The sequence below is a fragment of the Mustelus asterias genome, chromosome 21 (genome assembly GCF_964213995.1).
Source record: "Mustelus asterias chromosome 21, sMusAst1.hap1.1, whole genome shotgun sequence".
In the NCBI taxonomy this organism is placed as follows: domain Eukaryota; kingdom Metazoa; phylum Chordata; class Chondrichthyes; order Carcharhiniformes; family Triakidae; genus Mustelus; species Mustelus asterias.
Window position 1 is genome coordinate 4,419,439 of NC_135821.1, and position 11,969 is coordinate 4,431,407.

Genomic DNA, 11,969 nt, shown 5'->3' on the forward strand with positions numbered 1-11,969 from the left:
GGGAGGAAAACCACACAGACATGGGGAGAATGTGCGAACTCCACACAGACACTGACCCAAGCCGGGAATCGAACCCGGGTCCCTGGCGCTCTGAAGCAGCAGTGCGAACCACTGTGCTTCTGTGCTGTCCCAGCACCTGATGAAGGAGTAGTGCTCCGAAAGCTCGTGATTTCAAATCATAGAAACCCTACAGTGCAGAAGGAGGCCATTCGGCCCATCGAGTCTGCACCGACCACAATCCCACCCAGGCCCTACCCCCACATATAATGGACTCTAACCTGGTGTTGTGAGACTTCTTACCAGATCAAGGGAGACTTTGATACGCACAAGTGTATCTGTCTTAAGTAGGGAACAGTTGAGAGTGCAGATCTGAACTAAATTATGAAGGAGTCCAATAGTTAACGATTCTTCATAATGTGACAAGTTAATATCAATTCAATCATATTTCAAATAAGTTGAATCAATACATACTCAGAAACAAATAAAATTAATGCTGTAATATGCGATTGCTAATCAGATATTTCTACTGGGGAAAGCAGCGTGTGGGAAGAAAATAGATTCTGTTGAAGTTTAATTATTAGTGTCACAAGTCGGCTTACATTAACACTGCAATGAAGTTACTGTGAAATTCCCCTAGTCGCCACACTCCGGCCCCTGTTCGGGTACACTGAGGGAGAATTTAGCACAACCAATGCACCCTAACCAGCACGCCTTTTGGACTGTGAGAGGAAATCGGAGCGCCCAGAGGAAACCCATGCAGACATGGGGAGAATGTGCAGACTTCACACAGTGACCCAAGGCCGGGAATCAAACCTGGGTCCCTGGCGTTATGAGGCAGCAGTGCTAACCACTGTGCCAAAGGGAATGAAACGTTTCACTATAACACTTGGCATATTCAAGGCCACAAATAAGCTTTGCTTATCATTTAACGGTTAGTCCATGTATTGCTGCAATTTCCTTCAGAATTCCAAATGATTCAAACATTCCCACAGCCAATTCAACACAAGTTAAGAAGTTTCAGGTAACTGGAGCTCATTAAGGACCCCCCTCCCTCCCACCAAAACTCTGACCCTGGTTGTTGGAGCTTCCCACACCAATCCAGTAATGTGGTGGTAACTTTGTAGTGAGGTGAATACATCTAAAGTGTACAAACACAGATAACGGGGTGGATTTTCCAATCCTGCCCGTCATGGGGGGGAAACATGGAAAGATCCGTTGACCTCGGGTGTGACTTTCCGGTTTTGGGACGGCACGGTGGCACAGTGGTTAGCACTGCTGCCTCACAGATTCTGGGTCACTGTCTGTACGGAGTCTGCGCGTTCTCCCCGTGTCTGCGTGGGTTTCCTCCGGGTGCTCCGGTTTCCTCCCACACTCCAAAGATGTGTAGGTTAGGTGGATTGACGGTGCTAAATTGCCCCTTAGTGTCAGGGGGACTAGCAGGGTAAATATGTGGCGTTATGGGAATAGGGTCTGGCTGGGATTGTGGCTGGTACAGACTTGATGGGCCGAATGGCCTCCTACTGGACTGTAGGGATTCTATGAAAACTCCACCCAACGTCTTGCTTGCGCGTTCGATCGTAATGCTTCTGACAAATAATGAATGGTAAAAGTGAACTTTTAATCCTATTCCCAAATGCATCTTGAAATCCAGTTAAATATCTGACTAGCAAGCGGTCAGAAAGCTGTAAACCAAAACAGCGCAGTTCAAAGTGAAAGACCCCTTCAGGGCAGGGCAAGATAACGGATAACAAACCAGTCAATAAGCAGGATCGATGTACAACAGAGTTCGAAGTAAACAATTGCAGATTTCTGCTACTTTTAGTTCTTGACATTGATAGAGGTATTAGCTTCACCGAGAAACATCCGCCACTTTTGCATCGGGTTCGCAAAACCCGTCAATGCAATGAGATGTAAAAACAGGAATTACCGGGAATGTTCAGCAGGTCTGGCAGCGTCTGTGGAGAGGAGGAGCGGAGTGGAATTCTCCGGCCGTTCACGCCCCTCCGCCGCCAGCAAGGACGGAGGACTTGGCGCTCAGCCAAATCTCCATCCGCCGCAGCGGGGACGGGAGAATCCCGGTGGTGAGCGGGGGGGGGGGGGGCGGTTGGGAGAATCCAGCCCCGGCGTTTCGACACACCGACCTTCACCATTGCTGACGGGAGGTCCTTTGATCTGGAACGTTAACGCTGACTGCCCGCCCCTCTCTCCACGGATGCCGCCTCGCTGGCCGAACCTTTCCAGCATTTTCCCATTCGATTTTCCAGCATCCACCGTGGGGTTTGCTTTGGTATGCGATGACATAGCTGCGGTGAAATGTGTCATCACACGCGCGTGGAACACAAATGGTTCTTTATGATTCCCCCCCCACCCCCCCCAACCCCTCCAACCCAATCAGACTTCCCAACATGCGCCAAACATTTATTTGTGAAAAGGGGATGTCCCTTCTCAGCTTTATGAAGCCCAGAACTATTCTCATAGTCAGTCCGACAGTACGGGGAGGTGGGGTGGGGGTGGTGGTGGGGGGAGGACGTGAGGGCGGGGGTGGGGGGGGGGTCACCTGGCTACGTTCACAACAGCTGCAGTACATGCTTGACACCAGGACCACCTCTGGAAACCTGAAAATCGAACTGGGCTATCCTCTGGAATCCAGCGACCTGCCAGAGACAAAGACAAAAAGGAGTTGAACACGATACTTCAGATAAAAAAATTCTCCAAAAAAAGAAAGGATCTCGAACATATGGAAATAATAAGAAAAAACTGTGAACTGCACACGGATCCCAAGTAAGTCCTAACATCTGCATTATCTAATTTTTCTTTGGCGTCTCAAGAGACATTGCGGCTCGGTGGCACAGCAGTTAGCGCCGCTGCCTCACAGCGCCAGGGACCCGGGTTCGATTCCCAGCCTCGGGTCACCGTCTGTGTGGAGCTTGCACATTCTCCCCGTGTCTGCATGGGTTTCCTCCGGTTTCCTCCCACAGTCCGAAAATGTGCAGGTTAAGTGGATTGGCCATGCTAAATTGCCCCTTAGTGTCCAAACATGTGTAGGTTAGGTGGATTGGCCATGCTAAATTGCCCCTTAATGTCCAAAGATGTGTAGGTTAGGTGGATTAGCCGTGCAAAGCTTCTTGCCACTTTCAGTTACGGAAATATAAGATTATGGGCGGCACAGTGGTTAGCACTGCTGCCTCACAGCGCCAGGGACCCGGGTTCGATTCCCGGCCTCGGGTCACTGTCTGTGTGGAGTCTGCACGTTCTCTCCGTATCTGCGTGGGATTCCTCCGGGTGCACCAGTTTCCTTCCACAGTCCAAAGATCGACAGGTTAGGTTGACTGGCCATGCTAAATTGCCCCCTTAGCGTCAGGGGGACTAGCTAGGGTAAATACGTGGGGTCTTAACTTCGAATTCAACAACTTCAGATGATTTGCTCGACCTCACCACGGCCCCCCTTTTTTCGTTTTATTTTATTTAATTTTTTCCTGTTCTCTACCTTTTATTTAGATATCATAGAAACCCTACAGTACAGAAAGAGGCCATTCGGCCCATCGAGTCTGCACCGACCATAATCCCACCCATATCCACCCACTAATCCCTCCAACCTACGCATCTCAGGAGACTAAGGGCAATTTTTAGCACGGCCAATGAACCTAACCCGCACACCTTTGTCTTTCTTCATTTTTCTTCCCCTCCCCCACTCTTTCCCACTACTCTATCCCCCTTCCCTTACCTTTTCTCCCCCCACTTCCCCTTTTCTACATTCTACCTCTATCCCATTCCACCCCCTCCAACATGTTCATCTACAGCTTACAACTTCTCTGTCGTTTGGCCATTCAACACCCTTTATTCTCTCTTATGGGCTGCTACTAGCAGTCTCTTCCCCTGGTTTCTGTGGTTATGACTCATCTTTCATTCCCTCCCCCTGCAGTATAAATATCTCCCACTTTCTGTGCCTTTTAGCTTTGACAAAGGGTCATCTGGACTCGAAACGCCAGCTCTTTCCTCCCCTTACAGATGCTGCCAGACCTGCTGAGATTTTCCAGCATTTTCTCTTTTGGTTTCAGATTCCAGCATCCGCAGTAATTTGCTTTTATTAAATACGTGGGGTTGTGGGGATAGGGCCTGGGTGGGATTGTGGACGGTGCAGACTCGATGGGCTGAATGGCCTCCTTCTACACCGTAGGTATTCTCTGCCGGGTTAGTGGTGAGGAAGCAGACACGTGTAACACAGCATTTTGCAAATTATCGAGTCTGGTTTCATACTTCACCTCTGGGCCTGAGGCCTAAGCAATGTGCCCAGGAGATTAACTAGCTTTGTGGTTCAGGGTGGAGGGGGAACGGCGTGACTGACAGACGCTGTAAGGACTTTGTGACTTTGCCTCAAGCTCTGACGCCAGTAAAATATCAAAAGACCCATTGACCAATTCTTGCTGCCTTCCTTGAGACCTACGAGTAGCTGTTGTGTTGTTGCCTGCGGCGGGCGGTCCGCATCTTCTCAAAGCGCGCCTCCATCTCTTCCAGGACCTTGGGCGTATATCGCACCACCAATTTCACCGTGCCTTGTGCAGCTTTCAACAGCTCCACTGCCTTCTCGTGCTGCTCCCCCTCCACACTCTGAATGCAAAGCGGTGAAAAGACAACAACAAAAAAACATTAATACTTTTCTCCCTCGCAGGAAGATAGGAATTAGGAGTGAGAGTGGGCCATTCAGCCCCTCGAGCCCTCCCTGCCATTCTATATGATCACGGCTGATCTCCACCTCATCCTAACTCCACTTCCCTGCCTTTTCCAGGCTATTTCCAAGGGCTGAAATGGTTGCTACGAGAGGACACAGGTTTAAGGTGCTGGGGGGTAGGTACAGAGGAGATGTCAGGGGTAAGTTTTTCACTCAGAGGGTGGTGGGTGAGTGGAATCGGCTGACGTCGGTGGTGGTGGAGGCAAACTCGTTGGGGTCTTTTAAGAGACTTCTGGATGAGTACATGGGATTTAATGGGATTGAGGGCTATAGATAGGCCTAGAGGTAGGGATATGATCAGCGCAACTTGTGGGCCGGAGGGCCTGTTTGTGCTGTGGCTTTCTATGTTCTATGTTCTATGTTTTCCCATGGCCCTTTATCCCACTTTTGATCAAATGTTCACCTATCTCTTTCTTGAATCCATTGACACACATATACAAATGCACACGGCAAGGAACTACAAAAGGTCATGAATGTAGCCCAATCCATCAGGCAAACCAGCCTCCCATCCATTAACTCTGTCTGCACTTCCCGCTGCCTCAGCAAAGCAGCCAGCATAATTAAGGACCTCGCGCAGCCCGGACATTCTCTCTTCCACCTTCTTCCGTCGGGAAAAAGATACAAAAGTCTGAGGTCACGTACCAACCGACTCAAGAACAGCTTCTTCCCTGCTGCTGTCAGACTTTTGAATGGACCTACCTCGCATTAAGTTGATCTTTCTCTACGCCCTAGCTATGACTGTAACACTACATTCTGCACTCTCTCCTTTCCTTCTCTATGTACAGTATGCTGGGCCAGCATTTATTGCCCATTCCTGAGGGCAGTTGAGAGTCAACCACATTGCTGTGGCTCTGGAGTCACATGTAGGCCAGACTGGGTAAGGAAGGCAGATTTCCTTCCCAAAAGGGAAATGAGTGAACCAGATGGGTTTTTCCGACAATCGACAATGGTTTCATGGTCATCAGTAGATTCTTAATTCCAGATTTCTTATTGAATTCAGATTCTGCCATCTGATGTGGCGGGATTCCAACCCGGGTCCCCAGAGCATTACCCTGCGTCTCTGGATTGGTCCAGCGAGAATATCACTACGCCACAGCCTTCCCTGTTTCTCTCTCCGCAGATGTTGTTTTTGTTTGAGATTTCCAGCATCTGCAGTATTTTGCTTATATTGATACATTTGTGTTGGTCATGTGGGTTTAAGGGTCACAGAATAGGGTGGGTTGGTGCAGTGAAGACACATTTGAACAACACGTTCTCCCCGTGTCTGCGTGGGTTTCCTCCGGGTGCTCCGGTTTCCTCCCACAGTTCGAAAGACGTGCTGGTTAGGGTGCATTGGCCGTGCTAAATTCTCCCTCAGGGTACCTGAACAGGCACCGGAGTGTGGCGACTGGGGGATTTTCACAGTAACTTCATTGCAGTGTTAATGTAAACCTACTTGTGACACTAATAAATAAACTTTAAACCCGTTTAACCTTTGGCCAGCTTCACCCAGTGGCTGTTGGCAGTCACATTCACCAGAAATAAATACAGCAAGTAAATCTTAGCACTCACCACTCCATTAACCGAGAGTAACTGGTCGCCCCGTTTAAGGCCTCCATGTCTGTCTGCTACTCCTCCAGGGATAATCCGGGATATATAGATCGGGGAATTCTGCTCCTTCCCACCCATTATGTTGAAGCCAAGTCCTTCTTCTGTTTTAGGAAGTTCAACAACTCGAGGGTGTGCATGCCCCTCACTGGCTGCGAAGGCCGCAACTGTTGCCTAGGATAAGGAGAGAGGGGGTGGGGAAGAGAGCACGATAGAGAGAGATAGTGAGGAAGAGAGACAGAGAGGCAGGAGAGAGACAGGAGAGAGACAGAGAGAGAGCAAGAGAGCGAGAGAGAGTGAGCAAGAGAGAGAGAGCAAGCAAGAGAGAAAGGAGAGAGACGGACAGAAAGAGAGAGAGAGAGAGACAGAGAGACAGCGAGAGAGATAGCAAACAAGAGAAAGGAGAGAGACAGAGGGAGAGAGAGACACAAAGAGAGAGAGACAGAGAGTGAGAGAAAGAGACAGAGAGTGAGAGAGCAAGAGAGCGAGAGAGAGAGAAAGAGATCAAGCAAGAGAGAAAGAGAGACAGCAAGAGAGATGGCAAGCAAGAGAGAGACAGAGAGAGCAAGAGAGCGAGAGAGAGCGAGCAAGAGAGAAAGGAGAGAGCAAGAGAGAGAGAGAGAGAGCAAGAGAGAGAGAGAGAGCAAGAGAGACAGAGAGAGAGAGAGGCAGGGAGACAGAGAAAGAGAGACAGAGAGAGAGACAGAGAGAAAGAGAGACAGAGAGAGAGACAGAGAGCGAGAGAGATAGCAAGTGAGAGAGATAGCAAGCAAGAGAGAAAGGAGAGAGAGGGAGAGAGACAGAGAGTAAGAGACAGACAGAGAGCAAGAGAGTGAGAGAGAGAGATAGCAAGTGAGAGAGAAAGAGAGACAGCGAGAGAGATAGCAAGCGAGAGAGATAGCAAGCGACAGGGAGACAGAGAGAGAGAGCAAGAGAGAGAGAAAGGAAAATAGATTAACTGGCATAGTTGGGAGTATTTTCTCCGCAAGGTTAGAATAATTTTGAATTTGCATAGCGCCTTTCAGGAGGCCCTATAAGGCTTTGCAGCCGAGAAGGGATTTTGTTTGAAGCTTAGTTGTTGTTCAAATGCAAGAAAGGTGGCAGCGAACACATGCACAGCAAGATCCCACAGACAGCAATGAGGAAAATGACCAGATCAGCCAGCCGTAGGGTAAATGTTGGCTAGGACTCAGGCTAGAACTCACCGACACTTCTTTCAACAGTGGCCGCAGGGTCGCTCATGTGCACCTGAGAAAGCAGTCGCAACCTCAGTTTAAAATCACACATTGAAAAACGTGCAGCGCTTCCCCCAGCCCGAGGCCCCTTCACCCTCGAAGGCCCAAGCTTTAGAACTCCCTTTCTAACCCTCCGGGCCGTTCAATCTCAATGATTCTATTCTCCTTCAAAATGCATCTTCAAATATAAAGGCTAAAAAAAGTCATCCTGGTCCCAGAGGACCGCAGGGGTGAGCTGACTGGTGGGGAGTTAACCTGAGGGTCGCCACATCAAGGTTAAGAAAGTGAGGCCTCCATGAGTAGCCCACAGGGGAATTGAACCCGCGTTTCTCCACATCAGGAGGTGACCGTCCAGCCAACTGAGCCACTTAAAATATATGAGAAAAACACTGTTACCAAACATGTCCAGCAGTAGCCAAAATAAATTCATCAAATCAACTTTAGCCCCCCCCCATCCCAACCACTCATTAACACAGAGAAGCTGGTCCCAGCTGGAATCAGGGGCGCTCTGGATCCAAGTGTTCTGGATTTCTCTGCTACCCCTCTGGGTGTAATTTGGAATGAATACTGGGGAGAGCTCTGCGCCTTCCTGTACAGCAATGCTCACCTGATATTAGAATCCCTACAGTGCAGAAGGAGGTCATTCGGCCCATCGAATCTGCACCAACCACAATCCCACCCAGGCCCTGTCCCCGTAACCCCACACATTTACCCCACTAATCCCCCTGACACTAAGGGGCAATTTTGCCTGGCCAATCAACCGAACCCGCAAATCTTTTGGACTGTGGGAGGAAACTGGAGCACCTGGAGGAAACCCACGCAGACACGGGGAGAATGTGCAGACTCCATACCGACAGTGGCCCAAGCTGGGAATCGAACCCGTGTCCCTGGTGCTGTGAGGCAGCAGTGCTAACCACTGCGCCACCGTGCAAAGAACTGCCACACAAACCCTCCAGTAAGCTAACAGCATTATCGTCCACTGAATCTCCAACCATTGACTGAATACAACAATCAGGAACAGGAAGAGGCCATTCAGCCCTCCAGCTTGCTCCGCCTTGAATTAAGATGGTGGCTGATCCGAGTGTGGGCTCAACTCCACTTCCCTGTCCATCCGCGTAACTCTAGACTTCCTTGTCAATCAAAAAATCTATCTAACTCAGCCTTGAACATAGTCAATGATGCAACCTCGACCCAATGGTGGGGGAGTCCAGAACTAGGGGCAAACCTTTTAGGACATTAGGGTGGTAGAGGGATTAGTAGGGTAAATGTGTGGGATTGTGGGGATAGAGTTTGGGGTGGGATTATTGTCGGTGCATTTGGTTAGGGTGCAAGCTTGATGGGCTGAATGGCCTCCTTTTGCACTTTAGGCTTTCTATGGACTGAGATGAGGAGAAATTTCTTCACCCAGAGAGTGGTAAATGTGTGGAATTCACTCCCACAGAAAGTAGTTGAGGCCAAAACATTGCGTGATTTCAAGAAGAAATTACTTATCGCTCTTGAGGCTAAAAGGATCAAGGGATATGGGGGGAAGGGGGGATCAGGATGTTGAATTCGATGATCAGCCATGATCAAAATGAATGGCGAAGCAGGCTCGATGGGCCGAATGGCCTCCTCCTGATTCTAGTTTCTGTGCTCTCCGGGGAAGATAACTCCACAGACTAATGACCCTCTGGGAGAAGGAAGTTCTCCTCATCTCAGTCTTAAATGGGCGACTGTTAATTTTGCAACTGTGTCCCCTCGACTTTATAAGGGGAAACGGCCTCTCGGAAACCACCCCGTCAAGACCAATGTTTCACTAAAATAACATATCTGGAGCAGCCACATCAATACTGAGGCTCCTAGACTGGGTCAGAGGCTGGGAATTCACCTCCTGACTCCCCATAGCCTGTGCATCAACTAGAAGGCACAAGTAAGGAGTGTGTTGGGATACTGTCCACTTGCCTTGATGGGTGTAGCTTCAACAGCACTCAACAAGCTCAACAAAGACAAAGTAACCCGCTAGACTGACACCCCATCCACCCAATGACACACAGTGGCAGCGATGTGTGTGACATATACAAGATAAATTGCAACGACTCGCCAAGGCTCCTCCAACAGCGCCTTCCAAACCCACAACCGCTACCACCTGCAAGGACAAAAACAGCAGATGCATAAAGGTGGCACAGTGGTTAGCACTGCTGCCTCATAGCGCATGGGACCCAGGTTCAATTCCAGTCTTGGGTGACTGTGTAGAGTTTGCACATTCTCTCCATGTCTGCGTGGGTTTTCTACAGGTGCTCCGGTTTTCTCCCATAGTTCAAAGATGTGCAGATTAGGTGGATTGGCCGTGCTAAATTGCCCCTTAATGTCCCAAGATGTGCAGGTTAGATGGGTTAGCCACGATAAATATGTGGGGGTTAAGGGGATAGGGTGGGGGAGAGGGCCTGAGTAAAATAATCTGTCAGAGAGTCGGTGTGAACCTGATGGGCCAAATGGCCTCCTTTTGCACCATAGGGATTCTATGATTTACGATTCTACAACCAGCATCTGCAAGATCCCCTCCAGATTACCCACCATCCTGACTTGGAACCCTATCGCTGTTCCTTCAATATTGCAGGGTCAAAATGCAGGAATTCCCAATTCTAACAGCCCTGTGGATGTACCCACAATTAAGGATGGGCAATAAATATGGGCCTAGCTCAAGCCCCCAGAATTTAAGAATTGGTTGGAGATCATTTCCTTTGGTACGAGAGTATACAGCAACCGGGCAGAATGTGAAAATTTCCCTCAGGCCACTCAGAGGGAATTTCAAGACGCACTTCTTAACATAAAGGCCATTAGAAATCTGGAACTGTCTCCCCCAGAAATCTGTTATGGCTGGGGAATCGGTGGAAAACGTCAAGTCTGAGATTGATAGATTTTGTTACGAAGCAATATGGGTCTCAGTAAACTGAACAGAGTTAAGATGCAGCCCAGCCTTGAACTGACTGAAGACGGAGGTGGCTCGAGTGGCTTAGACATGGGTTCACGAGTACCAGCATTTTCTGCTTTCATTTCACGAACATCCTGTTGCTTGTGCACAGGTGGATAAGGCGGCCAAGAAGGCAGACGGCATGCTAGCCTTCATCGGCCTGGGAATTGAGTATAGAAGTTGGCAAGTTATGTTACAACTGTATAAAACTTTATTTAGGCCGCATTAGGAAAACTGTGTGCAGTCTGGTCGGCACACTACTAGAAGGACGTGGATGCTTTGGAGAGGGTGCAAAGACAGTTCACCAAGATGTTGCCTGGACTGGAGGGTTTTAAGTATAAGGAGAGGTTGGATAAATTCAGATTGTTTTCACTGGAAAGACGGAGGCTGAGGGGCGACCTGATAGAGGTGTACATAATTATGAGAGGCATCAACAGGGTGGATAGTCAGAGGCTTTTTTCTAGAGTGTCGACTTGCTGGGGGGGCGGGGTGGTGCACAGTGGTTAGCACTGCTGCCTCACAGCTCCATGGACCCGGGTTCAATTCCTGACTTGGGTCACTGTCTGTGCGGAGTTTGCACGTTCTCCCCGTGTCTGCATGGGTTTCCTCCGGGTGCTCCGGTTTCCTCCCACAGCCCAAAGATGTGCGCGTTAGGTGGACTGGCCATGCTAAATTGTCCCTTAGTGTCCCGGGCTGTGTAGGTTAGAGGGATTAGCGGGGTAAATATGTGGGGTTTCGGGGATGGGGATTGGGTGGGATTGCAGACTCGATGAGCCGAATGGCCTCTTTCTGCACTGTAAGGATTCTATGATGATTTATGACGATTTATGACTTGGCCATGCTAAATTGCCCCTTAATGTCCCAAAATGGGTAGGTTAGATGAGTTGGTGAGGTGGCTGTACAAGAGGGCACAAGTTTAAGGTGAGAGGTAGGTTTAGGGGAGAGGGTGGTGGGTGCCTGGAACGCGCTGCCAGTGGAGGTGGTGGAAGCAGGCACATTAGCAACGTTCTTGATAGATATGAACGGGAGGCGAAGAGGGATAGAAACCACGTATCGGCGCAGGCTTGATGGGCCGAAGGGCCTGTTCCTGTGCTATACTGTTCTTTGTAATTGTGAGCTGTGTCAGGGACCCGCGTAAACTGATACAACCTGGGTTTCCCAGCTTGTGCGTACCTTGGCTGTTGCGTGCGCTCTGATCTCAGGGCTGCCACTGATGTCGAGTGTTTCGTAAAGTTGCTCATAAACCTGAAACGAGAAACAGACAGTCCGTCATTCGGTTCGGTCACACCCCTCGCGCGACTCTCGCTCTGAGCGAAAAGACACGGTCTGTCAAAGTGACAAACCTTACAGGGGAACAGAGAAAATAAAAACCGCCAGAAAAGATTTCTAAAGCCCACACCCACCGTTGATGCCAACTCCCCCCACCCAAGTTCGACAGCGATAGCGACTAAGTTCTTCCACGCGGATG

General features: G+C 49.5%; 1 protein-coding gene across 1 annotated transcript in view; it reads right to left on the reverse strand.

Moving 5' to 3' along the window:
- Positions 1-273: 273 nt before the first annotated feature.
- lin7b (lin-7 homolog B (C. elegans)) overlaps positions 274-11,969 on the reverse strand; it is a 24,655-nt gene continuing 12,959 nt past the window's right edge. Inside the window, exons 3-6 of the mRNA XM_078237278.1 lie at positions 11,675-11,746; positions 6,281-6,490; positions 4,445-4,608; positions 274-2,654 (exon numbers count right to left, since the gene is read on the reverse strand). Coding sequence (XP_078093404.1) covers positions 2,633-2,654; positions 4,445-4,608; positions 6,281-6,490; positions 11,675-11,746 — 468 coding nt within the window. The 3' untranslated portion in view covers positions 274-2,632. The remainder of the gene's footprint in view (positions 2,655-4,444; positions 4,609-6,280; positions 6,491-11,674; positions 11,747-11,969) is intronic.